At 37.9% G+C, this 23,922-nt stretch overlaps 2 protein-coding genes across 2 annotated transcripts in view; both read right to left on the bottom strand.

The window, feature by feature from the left end:
* The window catches only part of sbno2b (strawberry notch homolog 2b), a 45,746-nt gene extending 28,239 nt beyond the window's left edge, over positions 1-17,507 (bottom strand). The window contains exons 1-4 of the mRNA XM_008307278.3: positions 17,180-17,507; positions 8,481-8,695; positions 8,123-8,211; positions 4,056-4,179 (exon numbers count right to left, since the gene is read on the bottom strand). Of these exons, the coding sequence (XP_008305500.1) occupies positions 4,056-4,179; positions 8,123-8,211; positions 8,481-8,576 (309 nt within the window). The 5' untranslated portion in view covers positions 8,577-8,695; positions 17,180-17,507. The remainder of the gene's footprint in view (positions 1-4,055; positions 4,180-8,122; positions 8,212-8,480; positions 8,696-17,179) is intronic.
* The window catches only part of LOC103399996 (methyl-CpG-binding domain protein 3-like), an 844,757-nt gene that overhangs the window by 491,708 nt on the left and 329,127 nt on the right, over positions 1-23,922 (bottom strand). The gene's annotated exons all lie outside the window — the stretch shown is intronic.

The following is a 23,922-nucleotide window of genomic DNA, read 5'->3' as shown; positions in this document are numbered from 1 at the left end:
TTTGTTTCACACAACACTGCATGTGCGTCTGTGTGTTCATCTGTCAGCAAACACAGCGGGACCAGCTGCTGCTGCTGCTGCTGCTACTGCTACTGCTGCTACATTCAGGCTTACATTCTTTAATAGGGGAGTGATAAGCACCCAGCCCTGGTCTTCATGTACAACATCTCACAACAGTTCACATTAAGAAGTCACCCCTCCGTCTATTTTTGATTACACTCCGAACTGTTGAATCTTATTTGATTTACATAACGAAACATAATACATGATCCATTACCGGTGACCATGGAATAAAGATATCTTGAAAATTCTAAATGTTGCCATCTGTGGGGCATTGGCTCAGTAAACCTAATTAATTTTCTAAATGTACCTTCCTACCTTTACGTTGGAACTAAAACTGCATACTTTATGTACAGGATTAAAGTAACAGCAAAGACCAATGATTACAATAAAGCCAACCAAGCGAATCTAATACTTTCATATTTTTTGTCAAACACTGTGTAAACTACAAGTAGCCACTTAGAAAACATGTGTTTATTGATCCCACTGTTGCAAAAAATGCAGGACAAACCAAAACCTAAATCTAGACTGTCTAATTTCTATAATTATTACACACCCGCCAACGCAAACCTCTGACTTGCAAACCTGACAAATTAATGTTTGACTGCTTGAAAACAGGATAGAAGGATTACGCAACTCTGTTAAAGGGAAGTAACTATGAAATATCTGCTTATTTTTATGACTGCTTTCCGTAAGGATTAAGACAATCGTCTCTGCCGGTAAAGCAGAGGTCTGAGGTATAAACATCTTCCTGTTTCATGCTTCATGTATTAATGTAAAAACAGACAGCATATAACAATCCATTTTACATAAATGATGCATTGACATAAAGTATTATTTGCTTGCAATACAAATAGATACTGTTAATGTTTGACAAAGAAAACTGCTGCTAACGTGCAGTAGAAGGTGAACTTGGTATGATTGGATGTAGTTTGTGGTATTGAGAAAAAAAAAAAAGAATAAGAAGGAGAAGAAGAGAAGCAAATCAAACATTTCCTGTCACAGTCTGATGTTCAATGGGGTCTTTTGTGCAGAAAGATTTCTTTTTTCTTGAACGTGTTATTGCAGGTTTTGAATACTGTGATCACCTTAGCATTGCTTTCAACAGTTAGGATGTGTGAGAAGGATTATCACACCTAAATAATGCACAAATGTTGCAAATGGGGCTTTGTGGTGTAGAACAAAAGCTGTGAAGGTGCTTGAACCGGGCTCGACTTTTTTTTCCGTGTGTGTGTGTATATACATACAGATGGTGTGTTAATATGTACTCTTGCACAGTGCTATTCACTTTTTGAGGTTAGCCAAAGTGGTTAGTGAAAGAGTTCTGGGTTTTCTGTCTTCCAGTAAGTCTTGTTTTCATTCTGACACACTGCATTATACTTTACGTACTTTAGATTTGAGAATGACCAACATCATGGGTGCACACATGCCTGCCTTGAAAAAAGCATTGAAAAAAATGTAACATTTTCTCCAAACCACTATGAAAGTGCATTATTTTTTATTATTGCTGGCAGCATGTTTGTTTAGTGTGAAACCTTGACTGAGATAAAACATCAGGACTGGCTATTATTTCCTGTGAAGAGACAATAAAGATAACTAGATAAAGCTTTAATTCTGTGTCAGATCCTGTTTCTATGGCTCTTGTTTTTTGTTTTGTTTTGTTTATTTGATGCTTTATCACAACAGATTCAGCATTTGACTTATATTATAGGAAGTTTCCTAGAAGTACCTGCCTCAGAAGTACCTGCTCTCTCAATGTAAAACGAATAAATCTGCAAAAGTGAGTAAATGCTAACATAGGTGACATTTAAAGACACAATTAAATGCTGTAATTTTGTTATAGGAGAGCACTTTTTCCCATATTATAAGGTTAACCCTCAACAGGTTTTTTTTTACTGAAGCCAAGATGCTGCCAACATAAAACAAATTCAGTTTTCTCCATTCTTTCTGTCTTCTATTACAGTTGTCAGCTAATGATGAATTGCAACTGACTGATGATCTTAAGGAAATGGAGTCATGGAGGAAGGTTTATTAATTCTGAAAAAAACAAAACAAACAAACATTTGGCCTTTATTTTTAAGTAACTAGAAACAAAGAGATACACATCCTGTCCTCGTGGGGCCACAGCGTGCTTCCTTACGATGAGGATATTCCAGCAGTGCACGGCTGGACTGCATAAACAAACATGGAAACATTTGCAAACTAGAGGCAACTAGCTGAAGTTAATGTAACAGTTACCTTTCAATGTGTTAATTCCACAGAATACCTCAACAGGTCTGCTTAGATTACTGACATGTTTTTGGAAACACTAAAAAAAATTTTTTAAAAAAATTAACAATCTGGTGCTGAGAAAACAAAACTAAAATCTTCTTACATAGGCTAACATGGCAGCTGCTTCAGCCAAGGACTTTTAAAGGAAAAAAACGCCATGTAATGTAATGTAATGTGAAGGGGGGTTAAAGTGGAGGAAGAAAAAGGGACCTAGTGTGAGGCAGTTGGTGATGACCCCATGACTTACATTTTCTCTGCATGCCTCACATGGTAGGGAGTGTCCAAAATAGGAAGAACAGCTGAGAAAGCACAACATAAACAACAAACCCTCCATCTCTCTCACTGACACAGGCGAAATTAAAGTGACACCAATCCAGCGCCATGAAACCAAAGTTGTTGCTCGTGATTACAGAAATCACGAGGAAACTCACTTTAACACACATGGAATGAATAATGCCCTTCTACGCGGATGATTATAGCCAACATGGATCACAAAAGCTCAGGCCCCTGTAATTACCTCTGAGGATTACAGTGAGTATGATTTTTTAAAGGCAGGAGGAAAACTAGGGAAACCCCGCATGAGTAAGAAAGTCTATGTCAGCACCACAGCACTTGTGCCTACGCACCAAATTGTCATGCATGGAAATCCTCATGCTCAGGTTATTCCGGTTTTAGACGCCAACTTCTCCTGTTTTTCCACAGAATCATGGACGTGCTGGACATGATATGTGAACTTTAGAAAATTGAACTGAACTTTAAATGCCCTTTTTGCACTTGAGTCATGTGACTCGAACAATAAAAGATATTCAGTTATGTGCTGTAAGTTCACATAGACAGATCAAGACTGAAAGAATCAGTTTCAGTTTTTGTTCTGGAGAACTCAATCAGGTAGAAAATGAAAATCACCCACCGACCAAACAGTGACCCATTTTACATATGGCAGTGGTGTTAGTGTTCTGTGACTTTTTCTAAGGAAATGAGACCCTTGGAAAGAACATGAGGATTCTTTTCTTTTACTGCTCATATTAAAGTAAACTGAGGACTGCCTTGTAAACACGGCATACTGAGTAAACATATACTAGATTCGACTGCTCACAGGTCTATTTTAGTACACAGTCTTTTTTCTTGTAAGGTTTCCTATAAAGACCGAGTGTTTGGCACAAGAATGCAAAGAAATGCAGGACGGTAATGATGGATGGGTATAAGCAAATGTATGGAAGAGTTTTTAGCTCCACGTGAATTTTAAATGTCACTGCTTTTCTTAGCATTTCCCCACGTTTCTTAGCATTTCCCCAGGTTAGTTTTAACTCCAACAAATTATACTGTACAACCCAGTTAAGAAGAGCTCAAACACGAGCTCAAGTTTACAAAATGTTAAAGTAACATTGTTTTTCCATCATTACCGCTCGACAGAAAAACTGTGATTTCTAAAGATGTACTGGAGAAGGATGAAAAAACTTAAATACTAGTGTCTTGTGAACAACGTGTCCTAACAGGAACAGGACAGGTTCTTCTACAGTTGTCTAGACAACATAAGGCTTTAATCAGGCCGCTGAAGAATTAAATTGAGCTTAATGCTTGGGGAGGACAAGATAAAAGACAAGGGTGGGAGAGCTGCTAAACTGAGTAAGAAGAAGAAATGCTGAGGGCTTTCCTGCTGGCACTGTGTTCGTGTGCAAACGCAGGACAGATTAAAAAAAAAATGAGCAAAAGTGCACACTCACCTGGGAGAAATCTCCATTTCTTAGACCGGAAAAATCCACGTCATGAAATCCTGAGTACACATCCATGTGCACATCCGGTGTTGTGGTGTTGGTGGTAGTAGTGCTGCTGCTAAAGTGGTATTGCCTGCAAAAAAAAGATGATGGGTTTTAAATGGTTTCACGCTTTCTTGTAAATTTACACTTTTTAATAGGGATGGCTTGATAGAACTTTTACGCAATGCAACTTGGAGGACCTGCCGATACACCGTATAGCAGTGATTCGCAACCCCTGTGTGCTGTGGAAAATTATCCAATTTCACTTAATTGGGCTGAAAACTACTTTTTATTTATTGCATATATTTTTTCTTTGCTTGTCAAAGCACGACAGGCAGAACAATTCAATATTCTCCTGCTAGGTGGCAGCAGATGGCTATGAAAACTACTGAAAATGATCTTTCTTCAATTCCTGCCAGTGTTGACTTGACCTGTTAACAGGCTGAGATTTTAGTCTATTGTGAGGTTATTTAAACTAGAAGATTATTATATTTCATTACATATACTTTTTGTAAGATTTTTGTTTGCTGGGGTGCCGTGGGATTTTTCCTGGTGATATATATGTGCCGTGTCTCAAAAAAGGTTGGGAAACACTGTCGTATAGAAATCTAATACCTTCTTTTCTCCTCCAGCATGCCTTGGGCTGCAGTTGCTGAGGTGATAGTGTCCCTGTTAACGGCAGGTCGCACAAAGATAAGTTGAGCATTTGGGCTTAGGTAACAGATCAGTTAGCGTATCGAGCAATCTCTAGTTTTTACCAGGTGTTCAAAATGCTTCTCTAGCTAAACCTAATAAAAGAGGGGGTTGAGTGCATTTTTGGCATGAACTGCAATTGTTTAAGTAAAACTGATATCAATAGTACAAATACCATGAATAACATTAAAACCAGTTACCAAGAATAAAGGCAGTGGAACTAAACATCCACACCACTAACACTTCACAGCTAGCTGTGGTACAAACGCATTGTAAACAGAATATGTAATTAAGGGGCAAAAAAAGCAAACAGGTGAGACAAATAGAAAAATAACCTACTTAACCCACAGTTAAGATCCAAATCCAACCTTTTGTCAATAGAAGTCATTGTCCTTTAGCTCCAAATTAATACCATACAGGTCGGCACGTATCCAGTGTACATGGTTTCAGTTTCTTGCTGAGTACAATTCACGATCAAATACACACCCACTATGCATACACTCCTGGATCCACAGTAAAAATGAAAGCAAAAGTCAAGTCAAGTTACACGTGTAATGGTGCCTTCCCACATTCCTCTCAGCCAATCATGTGTTAGGGCTCAGGCTTAACAGCAATGAGCTTGACCGAAGCTATTCATAGGATTTGGCTCTATATCCTCAGCCACAGGTCAGAGATGAGTGAGGCTGACTGACTGAGTTAAACTGGAAACACATGGTGAGGATGAAATAACCTGTCGTGCTGTATTCAACATGTATGGACATCTAACAATACCAATGCTTATTAGCTAATCATTTTGTAGTCTACAATATTAAAAAAGCAAATAAACAAAGTCAAATACTATAAGATGATGATGGCTGACACGCAAACACAAGCCTACAATTATAACAATGGGAAATTATGGTCATGAAATCTGCCGACAAGGTACATGCTTAGCTTTAGTAAAGATGCTAGCTCTGAGAATGCTAGAACTCATCTACAGTGGAAATCCCCTTGTAGTCTTTTAGTCAGCAATAACATGGGGGTGATATTATTATAACAGAACTCCTGGCAGGCAAGCTGCAGCTTCTCTCCAACAACACAAGCCTGTAAAAGGCTCCTGGCCAAAGGCACTGAAATGTAGCCTTCTGATAACACACAGTTTGGGGATCATCGCATAAACCTCACTACTGTTGTTTACGTGGTGCTGGAAAACATCGTGTCTACAATGAAACAACACCGTTATCAGACGTATGGCCTTGATCAATAGATGTTTACAATTATTCTTCCTTTCAATTGGCTAGAATAAAAACATTTATCTTTTTTAAAGGGACATGTCTAAGAAATGAACTTGATCAAATACGTTGTTGAGCAAGTTCAATATTTCAACAGAATCTGAAAAGTGACCTTTGATTTAGAGCAGGTATAAATGGTAAACAACACAGAGGGGAAAGGCTGCACGTCCAACTGTTGGAGAAAAACGATACTGACAAGCTATCCATCGTTTCTAAAGAAAACGTCTTAAACTGTGGTCTCTATTCCCATTTCATTCAAGACGCAGTACAACTGCAGACCAAAAGAAACTGCAGTTTAAATATACATGACGCTAAATCAAAGAGGTTGTTTCTCATGAAGAAAAAACAGTGTGGTCAGAGACTGACACTAAAGTCAAACACGGTAAAGTTTGATGAGAAGATTCAACGAACAGGGTCTTGTTTTTTGTGTAGGTGGTGAGAAAACACAAGCACAACAAAATACCTCAGTTTGTTTTAAGGTGCCAAGATAAAGCAGGGTTTTTGATTTTTTTTTGTTCTGCTGACTTGTAGTCAATACACATAAGTGTCTATGTGTTGCAGGTTTTAGTGCCAAAACAACTGTAATTGTTGTTAGCAGTTTTGTATACCTACAAAACAAAAACAAATTATCATCATCCATTCTTTATCAGACAAACCTATGGACCAGTGAGAACCAAACAAAACAGGAACAGAACATAAAAGACGGCTGAATATTTAGTCACACTAATCAAACGTAAGCCACACACAGGTCGCGATCTTAGTCAAGTTTACGCATTGTTATATGGGGAGAGAGACAATGTCAGAAAATCCCACTATGAGTACAAGTGAAAACCACACATAGCAGCCTTGCGTCATCTGATACTTGAACTTTAGCTGAACAAACTGCAGTAAGAACACACAAAGGAGTTATGTTTACCATGACATATTTGAGGTTGACTTATTCTAAGATTTTTTCCAGAAATCAATAGTACTGTTATTTAACATGCCAGCACAATTACTTTTCTTTTTAACCTTTTTTATTCGACACTGCTGATAACGTTGCCTGAACGACTGTTTGTTCTTTGACAAATGGTCTGATTGTACTTAACTGTAGTGATGTATACCTACTCTTAATCTCTCCTCTACCTCCATCTCCTTCCTTTTTCTTCTAACCCAGTGATTCAACCTCAGGGTTGCAATTGTTGGAATTCAAATGGGGCTGCCTAATATGTCTAGTAATTGATTCAAATTCTGATTAAAGCCTGACTTGATTTGACTAAAGATGCTTTAACTGAAAATTAAAAAAATAATAATCTGACTAATGATAGGGATAAGATTTGTTGTTGTTGAATCTGTAGGTGGTCAATGTGGTTAATGAGATGCTTATTCTACAAAGCTGTTAAAGGAGGACATACAGACAGAAAATTCTTAATGAGCAGTGAGGTAATAAAAACAGAGCTGAGTTGCAAGATGTAAGATTAAACCACATGGTAAAGCCGAAGCCAGACCACCCACTACAGGAAACGAAGGAGGGCTGATAAAAGAGACCAACCCCAATGAATTGACCCGATTAGTGTCAGGTTGAGAACTGATGTAGTGGCCTGATTGTTTGGGCTGTTCAAGTCTTGATGCTGTTGATAGAGTTCTGCAAAATGACAATACAAAACTATATATTTATGAATATGCAACATAATGAATCATACCCTTACAGCTACTGCTGCTAGGCTTGGTAAAAAGCTACAAGCTCCCTGTTTGCACTTCTGCATATTTTTACAGCAGTACCTGCAGAGAGAACTAATCTACTAATGCAGCTTCAGCTGACCCACAATCATCCACCAGGGCCTAAAATAGAAACAAGGTAGAGTAGCCCTTCCCTGAATTAAAACTGTTTTGACTGAACACAATACACTATCTATGGTAATACACCATAAACCCCACACACACACACACACAACATTGAACACTAAACATTTTGCTTTATTCTGGACAAGGGCCTGTGGGTATTTACTCTTGACTGTACCACTTTTTAATATTCAAAAAGTCAAGAAAAATGCTGATTGCTGAGTTTGCAATACATTTGTGTACACTTACTGGTTTTCAGATTGCATAGGGCAGTGTATGCTGTATCCAGGCTGCTGAGAGAAAGATTCCCAAGATCCAGAGGATGCAAATAATGAACTCTGAAACACATGAACACGTTATTAAAAGCACAGAAAAAGACTCAAAAACACTTATCTCCAATGTAAAAATTATATAAAGCATACAAATGTTTTGCAAAATATCTTATGGTATTAGTCACTAGTTGAAGTTGAATATTAGAATGATACAGTGCTGATGCCAACATCTGGAAAGATAATGTCATATTGTACATACAATCTTCTTCTTCTTATTTTCTCAGTTTTCTTCACAACACATAACTAAAATGAACGACTCATAACACGCTACATACCTCCATGCTGGAGAACAAACTGTTGTCCAGCTGAGGGCCCTCTGGGTGCAGGTAATTCTCCCCATCCATGGCCAGCGGTGACGAGAGGGTGGACATTAGACCACAGCTTCACACATGACCACCAGCTGCCCCAGGCTACACACCGTCTGACTGCCACACACGCGCTGGCTTTGTCCTAGGGATTGGCTCTAATGAAGGTAGATGCTCTCCATGGCCTGAGGGATACAGTGATGATGGAGATGAAAAGAGAACGGGGGGAAAAAATGTAGTTTCATGTTAGTTACACAACATTTAGTCAGAAATACGCCAGCAAACAATTGCAAATGGGTAATGGAATAAAAGATTAATAATGATCATTTAAATAAACTTAAATAAGTGAGACTACAAAAGCTATACTATCTCTAAAATCAAACACAGAACTCTTTTCTCAAAGTATAAAATATTTGCAAAAGAACAGAAAAATAAAGGCACACCCTTACTTCCCAAGAACGTCCAAAAAACTAAATACAACAATATAAGCACTATAAGTTAACGAAACTAAAAACGAATCTCATTTGTCAGATAAAGCGTGAGGCTTCTATCGTACTGACTGACAGCCCTAATGAACTGCCTGTACTGTGGCAGCACTCAAGTTTCAACATTAATTAGAGAACCAGTTGAGTTCACCACAGGTGGCGCACACCATTCTAAAACTTTTGGAATGCACACGTGTTGAAACTCTAGACGAAAAGGGTGATTCACATTGGCTGAACTAAAAAGTACATTTGCAGAGCCTCAAAATATAATTGGGTGGTTAGCGTGCTGTTTAAATCACAAAGTGGTTTCTTTCTCTCTCTCTCTCTGTGTGTGTGTTTTACCACTCAGCAGTGTGACTGCAGTATAATGGTACATCTGAATGGTTTTATACATTTCTGTCTAAGGCAGATGTATTGCTAAAAAAAATGTAGTTCTGTCAAAAATGCCTTTAAGTGTCACATGTACCTGAGGCAATGCCAGGAGCCACCATTACAATGTGTTTGGATCGACATGAGTTCAGGTGACCATTAGCAAGATGTCAGCTAAGGCCATATAAACATAAAAAGAAGAAGAAAGAAATGGCCCGTTTTAGAGTGACTTGCAGTGTCAACAACACATGTTGTACTATTCCAATGGTGCATAATTCAGTCAACAACTAATAACTTCATAGTTCATCTACGCTCAGAAGCATCCCAACCACTTGAAAAGAAACTGCTTATGTAACACCATACAACTCCTATGGCTTTTTCTGGAAATTCATGCAAATACATGTCATTTCCTATGTATCTTACCTCAATGCCCTATCTATCATACCTTCTAACACACAGTAACAAAAGTCCCTGTTAACCCCAAACTGCATCCATTAAAACCAGATATCACCCTGCTACTCCTACACTGTGCACAGGAAGAGAAGGAACTTATAAAGTAAGCTTCCCTTGTGGAAGAGAGGCTTGGAGTTTTGGCAGGAAATAAGTTACAAAAATAATTAAAAGATTTAGCAGAACAGCTGCACCACATGGGATACAAGGACTTCTTTCAACCCAGATCTGCACCCACACATCAGATGTTTCAATAACGTGTGGCAGTTTAAAGGTCTGTGTGGCTTATTTTTAAATTTATAGAGTAAGAGAGAGGGGGCAGGGGGGTTTGGGGGAGAGAAGAGAGAAGGGAGAATCCTTTGTAGTGTAAAAGCACTCTCCCTACATGATCGTTTCTCCAACGCCCAATTAATTCAAAATAGTACTAAAATGTTTAAATTGTAGAAGAAAACCTACTACCTAAAAAGCAAATCAAAATTCCACGACTACCTGTTAAATCTCTGAGTTTGCAGTATATAATAGATAACCAGAGATGAAACAAAGTAAGAAACAGATTTTGCAACTACAGTATATGTGGCTCTCTCCAGGCCGATGGTTCTCGCTCGGTTCCATAAGCCACAAGTATCCGTCAGCAAGGCTGAGGTGTAAAGGCCAATCACCTCTGTTACAACAACACAAAATGTGTGCATTTTTTACATACTTTGCAAGCATGATGTGACAACAGAGACCTTAACTACAGTAGTATCGTGGTGGTGACCCTGACTGACCGCCAGCAGTGGCCAAAGCACATGGGGATGATCCAAGAAAGTGTGACTTCCTTCAGAGGCTTAGTCACGATATCTGCTCAGGAGGAAGACAGTCATGCTGTGTGGCATGTGTCATTTCAGTCACAACATTAAGTAACAGTAAGTGTTGTTTAGTAGTTTTTAGTAGAACCAGACTATTTCATAAGGACAATATGGATTTGATTTTGTGTTCAGAATGCCAAACTGAATTTAAATTTAGTGCATTGTGACTGTACGACTGCCTGACCCCAGCAAGCCATTGCACGGCCGAACACAAAGGAAGTACAGTGCTCCAGCAAGGAGTGCCCAGACGAAATGAAAGGTTGCATTTTAAAAGAATGAATGAAACAATTGAAGCTAAGGCTTGTACATGGTATCATTATTTAAGTGAAACATGGTATATGGTCAGTTCCTTAGTGTAGCAGTTAGCACGCCTGCCTTGTAAGCAGAGAGCAGAGAGTCCTGGGTTCAATTTCACAACCACATGCTTGGCGCCTGCTGGGGGCAGCCTGTTAACAGCATATCTGCTGCTAACACAAGAATTTCCCAAATATAGGATCAATATAGTTCAATTTTTATTTATTTTTTTATGTTAACTGCTAAAAGCTTATGTATGGTGATACAACTTTTCTTTTTTGGAGCTGCAATCATTTTAGTGGCACTGTGAGAAGATCAGTGCATGGAAATGACAAAAAACTAAAGGGAACTAGAGGCAAACCCTAGGAAGGCATATTAGATTTGAAAGAAATCATGTTTTGTATGAACAGTTTTGTCTGAGTAGCCACTTGAGGTGTTATTAAATGAATATACCTTATTGTGTCATTTTCCATTTTGTAATGTAAATGTCAACTTCTCTTCTATTCTTTCATGGCTGTTCTGGTTGTGACTGAAGAAATTAAAACAGCTGTACTGGAAATAAATTTGCATAGAGTGTAACAGTGCCAGAATGCACACCTATTTGCATGTTACACATTCCTGTTGTTGCATTGCTTTGTCCATACCCCCAAAACAACAATGGTTATTCTACACTGAAACTGACAGCACATTCATTTATTAATTAATCACCCTCATTGGCATTCAGTGATTAGGTTCAATTAGGTACACATAATGATTCTTTCTGCACCTGCCCCCTAAAGAAAATCAGCAATGGGAGTAAACCAGATAGAATAACAAACTGGGAAAGACCACATCACAGTGTAACTTAATTTCCTGTTGTATCATTAAATGAGACATGCAAACACATTTACCTTTAAGTGACTCTTATAGCTGCATTTCACCCACTTTAATATTTATCACAGAGGCTATTCGAGATGTAGCACTGAGTTCCAGGTACTGGTGATTTTAATTATGTGCTCTAAATGAGCAGCAGGGTTTCAACCTGTAAAGAAACAACACTTAATCTCCATTACAACATCATTACAGCACTCCAAGTGGCAATACAGCACCGTTTTATGAGTTTCCCTGCGTATACAAACGCTAGCCAAATGAGACAAAAAGTAATTTGTCCACTAAACTTAATAAATCTCTTGTCGCTCAGTATACGACTGAGGGGAGCTCCAAAAGTATGTTGGTGAAATGTTAGGAGAGATCAAGTAACAAAAGGAATCAAAGTTCAGAGCAGTGTGGAATGGAACAGTGGTCTGGTTCAGTGAGATTGATGAAACAGGAAAATATCACAATACCTATTTCACAAACGTTTAAAGAAATTAATTTAAGGAGCTGGCCCTTCTACTCTGCAGGTACAGATAAACAGCTAATTAATAATATTTTCTTTTTTTTCCCAATTACTAAACTGCAGCACCGCTCAACACTAGTCCTTATGCCCATGTTTTTACCTGACGCTTGTTTGCAGTGGCTGTTCTCTCTCACCCAGTCTGATTCTGTTGCTGATTAGAAGCAGTTGGTTTTCTTTTCGAATCACCACCTTCAACAAATCATTCACTCATTCAAGTCACAACACCAGGCAAAGGCAATATCAGGGACATGTTTCACAAGCAGGACCTAGGGAATGACATTTTAACAACTGATGATGTCAGACATATATATTTTTTAAATGGATATTTAATAAACCTGTATCTTAAAGACTGTATCTGAAAAACGTCCTTTAGGGTTTGGTAGAAATTTTGCCCCTTTACCCCTTTGCGATGTTCAAATCGAGACAGTGCTCTATTCCTCTCAGACTGACCTCACTTCTCTGGCAGGCGTGAGAATATTGCACCACATGCACAGTCTGTCTCTGGGAGCCTGTCTCTGTCTGTCTGTCTTTCCACTTTGCTATGCTAAGTTCAATTCAGTACATCTGCCGGCTTTCCACATAATGTTAGTTTTCTTTTAACAAGATAATAAAAGATATGAAATAGAACTTCATTTAGTAGGACAAAAAACTACATAGGGTATTAGAAGAATACCCTAGAAGAACAGAACAGAAACAAAAAAAAAAAAAACAGACAGAACAGAAACAAACAAAAAAAAAAACAGCGTCTTCACAGTCCATTTATGACCCGTTACAGTACAAATGGCATAATGCTGACCACAGCCAAATACGTAAACTTGCCAAGCTCAAACATCAGTGACACCTCTAACCACTGTGAGTGATGAGTACTGTCATAGCACAGTATCAGACACACAGCCACTTTTATATTTCTAATAAGTTGTATGAAAACACCCTCAGTAGGTAGAAACCATTTTGGTTTTGTTCCCGTCTAAACTGAACTGTGAGCTGTTGTTCATCTAGCTGGCAAAACACAAATCTATTTCAACTTTCCCTTAACATAATTGAAACTGCTGTTTTTAGCATACATTAGAAGGGGGAAATAAAGGGGGAGTACTACTCAATCAAGTTTTTCTTAGAAGTGACAAAAGAAGAAATTATATATATTCATTCTCACAAACAGAAAACATCCAAGGCTCTACACGCTGGGGAATTATGGTAAAACCACATTTAATAGGAGTGTCAGAATGTTTGATCAGAAATACATTGGGCAATAGCACAACACTGTTGTAGGCCCTGCTGTGGTCCACTAGAGGTATGTGTTGAAAATTATACCACAGCACTTCATGCCATGGCTCAGCCTTCAAATTAGTATTGTCCCATAGATCCAGTCTAAGATGCTAAGTGATAAATTCAAACTAAATTAGTCATACCGAAATGTTCGGTACAGGACAATCAGTACAAATCGACACGTGTACCAGAACACATTCTACGTGTGTACATGTGACCATGTGTTTTCAAAGTGTCAAGTCAAGAGGAACCTTGGTAATACAGTGCTGCACAAAATCCAACCTACCCCCGAATGCTTTGTGACAGGACCCAATTGCTGCTCACCCGACTGTTCAGTTGTTAGCAGTTAATTAGCAGTTAGCACAGATGAGCCCTGTATGTTGATGATGTGTCTGTGGCAGGCCTCTGCAGCAAGCAGATCACAAGACACTGGCCAAGCCTTCCCTCAGCCCAGGTACATACCAAGCAGTGGCTTTTCTGTACCGTTACACTCCTACTTCACACACCTCAGTGTTTGCATACAATCATCTCATATTTCTCTCCTGGATGAACTCTGTTTTAACATGAGCTTTAGTTTTTTTTTCTCAGAAGAATTCTTTCACAGAAATACATAAGGCTTGAGAAGAATCATGGAAATTTAGACACTGGCATGTTTGTCTGCATTTCAATCATCTCTTACAAAGCTCTTATGTGGCTGGGGAAACATCCACATGCCTCCAGGTCTGACAGTTCTTGTGACATTGGATACTTAAAGGTCTGGTCTGTTTCTTGTGACAGAATATGCGACCATGGTATTCACCTTTTTATCGTTCAAAACATCCACGTTATTTTTAATACGTACAATATAGATGAATGAAAGCCAGATACAATTCTGAGAAAGGAAGAACTAAATCAAATGTATTACCATAGCCCAATCCCCCTCCTCCACTTCTTCACTCTCACTCTACTCAGCCCACAGGCCATAAATGAGATTTATACCTACCACCATTCGCAGAGGGGGGAAAGGGCTAGTAACTAAGAAGGAAAAAAAGAACCAGAGGGCAGAGAGCAAGGCATAGATCACTTTTGTCTGGGTTCAATCTATCTGACTCAAAACCCATCATCTCAAACAGTAAACCAGTAAAACAATCCTTGATTCTCAATTTTCTGACCCAAATACAAATTTTTAAAAAATAACCCTAATATTACCTTTATAGGAATGTCATAGTATATACATGTCATTATGTGGTATTCTGAATTAGTCATATGTTTGCGTACCTGTCCCATAACCGTTTAACACAAAACCAACTGTCAAGTGTGTTTTGATTGTCAGAGCAGGGCCAACACCTGACACATCTTGAGACAAAGTGAGGAATTAGAAATCCACAGCAAAATCGTGCAGACTATGATTCGTGAACATGCAAAACCAAACAAAAGGCACAGTTGAGAAATAATCCTCAGTGTTCTGGACCTGAACCATGAGTGTCCCAGTAAAATAGGACACTCAGTAAAATGGGACACTCATCTGTCTTATGCAAGCTATAATTATAGGGGTGATATGTGCACTTTTGTTCTGAAACCTTACAAGGAATGAGTATGCTTTAAAATAAACAGATGTCTGATTGTTAAGGTTGTCGTTCCTACCAAGCTCTGTTCAACGTATTCTTAACAAAAGTTGTGGAAGCATATAACAAAAAATAAAAGAGCAGCAGTGGTTTTTCCAAGTATCCCCTTCAAATGTATCCAATTTTAACAGCAGTTTCATTCCTACTGACGGTGTACTAGAAAAGTGAGAAAAACTAAAGGTACAGTCAGTGAGTGGGTTACTCAAGCTGTGACAATACTCCAGCTCTTCATTCATTTCAGTGAGTAAAGTTTCCTTTAACCATGAATGGAAATAACATAATTAAAAAATAGCTTGCCACCATGACAACCTCTTGTGACAAGACTTACACTGTGCTTAGCTGGTCATAGCTGCAGGAAACAGACTCCCTGGAAATGAAATAGTCAAAATGACCAAATAGAAAAAGACCTAGAGGGGACAACTTTTGAGAGCTGTTATTATTTCCGTCTAGTTACTCCTCTTGTTTTTGACTAACAAAATTCAGCAGAAAGGGTACTTGATCAATGTGGACTCACGCCAAAAAACTGGCGTATGACACCAAGGTTATGAAAGGTACATCTTTGGATTTTTGTAAAAGACCATCTCCTTTCTACCCACATTGACCACTTGCACAAGAAAGATAATAATAACACTGGGAACATTGCCATGCCACTATACATACACACACGGCATGGCTGATTGAAATAATTACAATTAAGCGGATGTTCTTCAATTATCCATACATTAAAGAAAAAACACTTCCTTACAAGTGTTTTAACAGATATGTAACTACTGCGAAACGTCGCACGATTTAAATGTTGATTATTTAAAATCTTATTAGAATCTAATCTAACCTAATTAGTTCGTTAAAGTTCTGCGGTTCGACAAACTTTGTATACATCGCTAATTTGCGAATATCCCTAAGGGTTTTTTATAATCATTTCTTAATCAAATACGATTTTCGTGCATTTTTGTCAGGATTGAGAAACGAGTATCTATGTCTTTTTGAGGGTAATACAAGCTACCGTGAGTTTTAGCTAACTCCTAGGTGTCTTTGTATGTCAATGTTCTGTCCTGGCTCTATTATACAAATCACATTGAGCGATATGTTTCTTTTAAGTCAAAAGTCACGTAAAAACTTTAGATATGTCATCGTAGACTTTTCACGACAACTGTAGCTTGGTGTGTGTGTGTAAGTTGTAAGAAATACATCGGTCTCTGGGTCAGTGCAGCACAAAGGAAAACAGCCAAAGATCTACATTACAGTGCGGCTACTGTTAGCCCGTCCGAAGACACACCGAAAATCAAAATATGTTTGCAATACAAATACCCAAATGGCATTTTCCTATTCATTATGTGGGAATGTTAAGCAATGATCATGGAATGTGAACTCTACCAAGAATTAAGAGATGGTTTGAAACACAAGCCGTACTTTTATTGCCGACTGTGCTAGCAAGGTTAGCATAGCTCGTATCATTTTCTAACTGGGTACGTTCGTTTTTGTATAATGTATGCAAAGGTTTAAAGGGCTGACGTGACAATTTCGTTTGTTCTGGGATAATATGAGTCTCAGATAAACTGTACCGGGCTCTAATATTAAAGATTTGAATAGGGTTTTCATCATTCCATTCTATAAAACAGTATGATTTATTTTTCGCTCAGCTTTAAAACCAAGAGGTTAGCTGCTCTAAGCTGACGGCTTCTAACTTTTTAAGTAGAGTTAGCTAACCTATGAATTACTGTAACAATGGACCGATTGTTTAAACATTACGTTTTATAAAGTACGGTGCGCTTCGTTATTTATTGTTATCTTACAATTTAAAATGGGACGTACAATTTGATAAGGTTTTCCTGAAAAGAGCAGCTCTGGAAACGCTCTACGCCGTCGTAGAAATCATGCGCGTCTAGGAGAGGCAGCACAGATCGCATCTCGTTTGAAGACGAGAAAACTGTCGTATTTCGAGGATTTTTCCATAATAACCCCAAAATACACTCACCGTTGATGCGTTTCTTATTGCCAAAGCCAAACCCCAACCACTCAGGCAGATAGCCACCGAAAGCTCACGCCAACGAAGGGGGGATTTGGAAATTTATCCAACTTATTCTTCGTAGTTGTTTGCTCCACTTCCTGATTGAGACGGTGCCATTTTGAACATCGAAAAAATGTTTCCGCCGTTGTCGTCACACGCACTAGCGCTTGTTGCAGCCGAAAGCATCTTGGGCCAACTAGTTTAATATACAGAGAGATCTTTGTTTCCCGATATAGTTTCAACTGAAGGTCATGAATGTTGACGTGTCTTATGTATTTGACAAACAAAAATGTTCCTAGCCATAATGTTAAAAATGTAATTTGTTGTAGAATGTGTGTCGTTATAATAGACAATACAGTGCACCGAATTTAGTAATATAGTGTACACAGAAAAAATAAAAATGCTTTATGTGTTTGTAGTGTATGATATAGTTGTGGACATTTTAATTTGTTTTGACGCATTTCCTTAGTACATTTATGAACAACAATTTACTTTACACACGTTTCTTAACCAACTACCTTTATTTCAATGGCTCAACATATTTTAGAAATATTTATCCGAATAATAATTAAAATAAATAATATGAAAAGAATGTGCTTTCATAAAGACATGCAATGATTATTCCCTACTGTTTGCAATCACTAAGTTCTCCCTCCTCTGCAATGGTAGTGTATTGCAAATATGGTTGTAATGCTCTTGTTGTTGTACAAGGTCGCACAACAATATTAAAATTGGAAACATTGTCCATGAGTAAAAGTAGATAGTTATTATCGATGGTGATTTTACGTTCTCTTTTTATAGGCTTATGTTTCCATTATTTTGTTGGGCGCCCTCTAGGTGTAAAACATTTTCAAGTGGATCATACTCTGTGTGGCAGTAATGCAACTCGACTCTGCTGAGTTTCCGTTAAGGCCCAAAGAAGAAGTATGGGTGTTAGCGGGGTAGCCTAGCATAGCTTATCTTTAGCGAACAATTGTAAACCATTAACCTAAATGAGTGTCAATATATTTTGCAGTGTATCTAATTCAAAGATGTACGAGGATAGAAATGCAACTGTAAATTCTTGAAATTCGAAAATTGTGTTTAAAATGCAGTGCAAAGTGAATATATTGCTCTCCTCTCTGGGCCCGAAGCTTAGCATGTGGTCATAAACAGAGATGGTGAATATTTTGGGCAAAGTAGATAGAGCTGTCAGTTAGGACGTAAAAAAAAACACCCCAGAGTAATCCTTACTGGAGGCACTATAGGCAGAAGCGGTTGGTATTAACAGTAATTGAGAAAGGAGACCGAGTGTCTGCTGTGGTGAGACGAAAACAATAGAAAAAAAAAACACACTTCTATGAGGCTGGCCCGACTTAAATAGTAGTGTGCTGCATTACAGTGGCAGTACACTCGAAAGGAAGAAAAACACATCTATGACAACGTTACTAAATAATATTGAAATAGAAAAGTAAACAACTCAGCACCCCCCCAACCACTAACATTTATTGTGGAATATTCTTTGCACTCAGATTTACAGATTTAACATTATAGGTGACTACAACAAAATATGACAAACACACTGTATATTCCATTTATCTTTTTCAGTATAAAAGGCAAAAAGAAAACGGAAAGATTCAATAAAGAAAAACAGACTAGAGATCAAACCGTCTTTACCCAGCACCTCACTGTCAAATTTCTCACTTCAACAATATATAAGTGTCTGCTGGTACTCTGTTATTCCTGAATTCTGTCTTTTGAATCAATGACCCTCCATTTACAGGCCCAATCCTTTAACCAGTAAGCCGCAGGCTGCACAATGAGGTTAGAGCAAGAAAAATCAAAACAATGAAAAAAAAAAAACCCACACAGGCTTTAGTGTACTAAGGTGTTATTATAAATATCTAAGAAAAAAAATTAAGAATCTTTACAATACCCTTTACTTAAAAAAGTAAAGGGTATTGTGTATATTGACCATATATCTGTGTAAATCTTCAAATGACAGGAATTGTGTGAAAAAGTATATTCAATTTTGGAAGACCAAAAAACAGACCATGGTTGTACGTTCCTCCAGCAGGTTTCATTTCAGCGTCCACTACCTTATTGAACCAGCAATCTGGCAGAGCTCCAGTTGTTTCCAGCAAACACACACAGCTCCTGCCTTCCTGGTATAACAGTCCACTTTTTTCCCAACAAGGGTAGATTGTGGGAAGCTGGAGCAGTGTGTGTGTTTGCTGATATTTTTTTAAGAAATCTATTATAAGTGGGAATTATTGCATTGTTACAGATTTTATAGGACCAAGAAATAGAAAGGGCAACCAAAATCGCCCTTTATGGGCAGAGCTTCACTGTTGTCTTCCTGGGAAGGGAGGCTAAAGATATGAGCTGTAGATAAGGTTAGGTTTGTTATTCGTCAATGTTAATAAAATAGAATCTGATGAACACTATGTACAAGCAGAGGTGTGCATGCATTTGCAGCATCAATGATATACAGCTGCCGTAACAGTGACAGATACAGGGATGATTGTAGTTTAATTAAATCTCTTTGGTAGTTTTGTTACGTTTTATAACCAGTTTACATTTTTCATGCATCAACGAACATAATAAAAAGTGTTGTATCAGCTCTTAAAACAACGCAAACGTAAAGACTATAGCTGTTATATGTCAAGACTGAATCAAAATTTTCATCCATTGGTACAAATGAAATGTCTCTTAAGTTTGACTCTGGCGCCCTCTAGTGGAATTAATCTACAAACGGTTTACAGAGAAACGGGGAAATTAAACAGAGACTGACGTAGTGACTAGACTAAAATCCTGTGTATAGCAATAAAACCAAAAATATCCATTGCAAAAATATAATTGGGTCAATTCTTAACATAGCCTACAAGTGCAATAAGATGATCAAAATTATTTCATGTAAGTTTAAATGAGTTTGAGGGAAAAAAAAATCTGAATTCACATTTTGTGGCCCTTAGTGTAATTCAAACACGTTCACTTAATACCTATTTAAATGTTATATATGTACATGCATTGAATATTTCTATGTGAAATATATAAAGACAAAAGTTAATTTTAAAAATAAAGTTGAATGTAGTTGTACTTTCTATAATGACCTAAATCTCTGACACAACCAAACTGAAACTAACTTTTCTCTCTAAATCATTATTTCCAACTGTGAAAGCCCTGTCTGCTGCAGGCCATTTGTGATTTTATTAATCCGTGAAAAGCGTTGTCTGACAGTGAGAGGCTTATCTCTTTCATTTCCATTTCATTAAAAATTGTACATTTGACTGAGATTTTATTCTTAGATATTCCTGGAATATCACTCAAAAAGTTAATCGTAGCCATTTAGGTTTGGTGTCATTCCAGTTTTATTATAATTCTGTTATCAGTACGGTTTTATGCCAGTGCAATACAATTTCAACAATTTTATATTCATAGCATAATATTTTTTATTTATTGTAATTATTATTCGGATTGTTGGATATATATTTGCTGTTACATAGATGTGTACAGCACCATTTTATTTATTATATCGTCTTTTTTTCCACAAACTTATGCTAGAGCAACGAGATTTCGTTCTGGTGAGCCCTGCAAATGTAAACCTCACTGATAAATAAAGATGGTCTGAGTCCAAATGTCTGAGTTACCGGTACTTTTGCCGACCACGCTGATCGTCTTTTGACCGCTAGAGGGCACGATAGGCCAAAAAGTCTCGGATAGTTCCATTTTATTGGATCGTAAATCCTCAACGATTTTGAGTTCTGCTAACCTAATAAATTTAATTTTCAGGATGAATTTGCTGACAGTATAAACTGTTTACAAGATTAAACCTGTCATTTATTACAAAAACAAAATAAAAGATAGGGCGCGTGAAAACTCAATGTAGAATAAGCAGTGATGATAATCCCATATAATTTTTAATTACTTTTGCCTGTCAGGGTGCATTTTCTTTGGCGTATTTTCTTTGGTATGAGTGTTCATTGTGATATTAACATTAATTTATTACAGTTGAGCCAAATGGTTAAAAACAGTGGTAAAATACACTCTTGCCCTCACACAATGTATTTCTCATTTCTGGCAGATGTTATCCTTTCCCACAGAGAATATCTCTGCTCTCTCTTTTTTGAATGCCTGCCCCCTGACAATCAATACGGACCACACAGACGAGCGTGATGAATTGCTCTTGACACACAATATGCCTCATTCTCCTCCACTCTGCAAACAAACAGCAGTGTGTGCATAAATCTTCCTGGAGTGTCGAAATGAAGAAGCAGCTCGGGAGCATCACTTTGCTCTCACCACATTTATATTTCCTCTGCGAGGACACTGTGGTGAGTTTCCCGAGGCTGCAATCTTGTTAACTGTTCGATGCATTGAGCACATTCATCTTTTCCACTGCAAAGCATTGTTAACCTCTGACCAACCAACACAGAAAGTAGTGTGGATGTAACAGGGTCTTAGCTTACTGCAGCTCTCACCCCTGTTCACATGATTGATTAAACTTTTGTAAAACAGGATTTTCTTGGACCCTTTGTGCGCTAACAACCACAAGAACCACAGGAGCGATGAATAATGTACCGCCTAACCTGAGTTTAACGGTGATCTCGGCGCTGAACCTAGACAGGAGAAGAATGTATTATTAATTTCACAACTGCATAACAGGTCTTTAAAAAGGCACTGACAAACTGATGCAGTGCTGTAGTACAGGACGCCCACGCGGAATAACTCACCCAATGTGTATGTATATTTATAAATATATGTTTATTTTTTTGTGTAGTTTGTACAGTAGTAGTAATCTTATGTATGAACAATATTATATTGTGCTATACAGCTAAATTCAGTTCTGCAACATATACTGTATTTATCAAGTACGTTAAGTTTATATAGAGTAAATATATATTGTAACAACTTGATTGTTGGCAGATCACCTTAGCCCGTGTGTGAATGATACACTATCCTGATCAGTAGACCAGTGATGGACTGGTTTACTGGTCCACGGTTTACCTGCCCGTGTCTGGAGTCTGGGGTTGGTTCAAACTCCCACCACGATGCTGCATAGGATTGAGTGTTCATTAATTAAAGCAGTTTTGTTGTGTTAGCAATTTTGGTACATCAAGGTTTTTTAAAAGTGCAGAGGCGCAGGCTTTAAAAGCATCACTTCCTCGTTATCATAAAGTGATTTGTATTCAAACGCATTCTTATTTTTATGTGATTTTTGGGCATTTAAAAAAATAAAATAAAATTGCATTGCAGGGAAAACAAAACCACTTCAACACTCTTTATGGGGGAGCGGGGCAGGAGGTGTAAAAGGCTTTTCAGCAGTTCTTGAAGGGCGTAAAAAGTGGGAAGGAAAATCTTTACAAGCCAAACTCTGTTTACTGGAAATATGCCCCTAAGACAATGTGGTGATGTGCAGCATTTGTTGCTAATTGAATTTGGACAATTTGGATAATTGCACCATTACAGAAAATATGGTTGTTTCCATCCGGCGTCATGCAGACAAAGGAATGGGCTGCATTATAACTTACATTTCAAAACCAAGAGTCGAAAATTCAGCCTTTGGCTTATCCCTGTTTATATCCAAAGAGACTAATACTTTTTTACGTACAGCGCTTTGAATGTGTGTACTTACTGTTTACCGTTTCTACAAATAAAGTTAACAGTATTGAGTTATTTTTCCTATATCTTAACATCCGTTTGTTCTGGCCTGGTCTTTTGGCCGGATCATTGCCTTGGAAGATGGCATGTGAGCCCCGTCTTCTATTCCCTCATTGAGCAGTCCTGCAATGATGAGCTTTAATCAAGTGAACATCTGCACTGCCGTGTACCATCAGTGTCACAGTTCAGGCTGCCAACAATACACCCACGAGCCCCGTGCTGAGCCTGCTGTCACAAATACACAGAACAAAGCAGAAATATGAACTGGCTGGCTTTACAACGCGAGTGTGAAAAGATCAAGTTCTTTCCACATTACTCTGTTTTCCAGTCTGCTGTTCACTGAAGTGACCCGTGATCTTTCCACTGTGCGCTGGACTTGTCTGTTTTACAGATGTTTTTATGATCTTTTATCTTTCACGGCTCAGGCTTACCTATTTAAATCCACCCAGACTAGACAGGGGATGGTGAGAAGACAGCAGGTAAATCCCGTCTCTCTGAGTTCACACATTTGTTTCTCAACCGTTCCTCGCAGGTCATCGTTTGATATGTATCAGGGCTTTTTTAGAATTTGTCACACTTTGAGTGACCCTGTCCATTGTTAGTCTCTCTGTCTCCTCCATCAACAGTATAAACAAGATACTTTACAGTATCTTTGAGTAGCAGTCTCCCACCTTCTACCCAGGACCGTTCGGCCAATACCAGTACTGACCACTGAAGGATCGTTCAAGGATCAGAACATTTTCAAAATTTACTGATAACTGATCCATACAGCTACATGCATTTAATCATTTCTGCAACATATAATGGGTTAATCAAGTATGTTAAGTATGTTACTAAACAGTAAGGGTCAGTAAATCTTCAAAATAAATCTTTTAGACTTCTGAAAAATGTATTATTATGAAAAGATGCAGGTTTGTCTTAAAATAAAAAAGCAAGTAAATAATTACTTTTTTAAAATGATCAAATAGCCCACAGGTTGAGAACCTCCTTAGAGTCTACCTTTATATATTCAAATAAAAATAGCCTTTTTGTCCAATGTCAGAGTAAAACTTATTTAATTTATTTTCAGC

The sequence above is a fragment of the Cynoglossus semilaevis genome, chromosome 2 (genome assembly GCF_000523025.1).
Source record: "Cynoglossus semilaevis isolate Cse_v1.0 chromosome 2, Cse_v1.0, whole genome shotgun sequence".
Lineage (NCBI taxonomy): Eukaryota > Metazoa > Chordata > Actinopteri > Pleuronectiformes > Cynoglossidae > Cynoglossus > Cynoglossus semilaevis.
The sequence above is the reverse complement of the archived record's forward strand: the minus strand, read 5'-3'. Positions and strand labels throughout refer to the sequence as shown.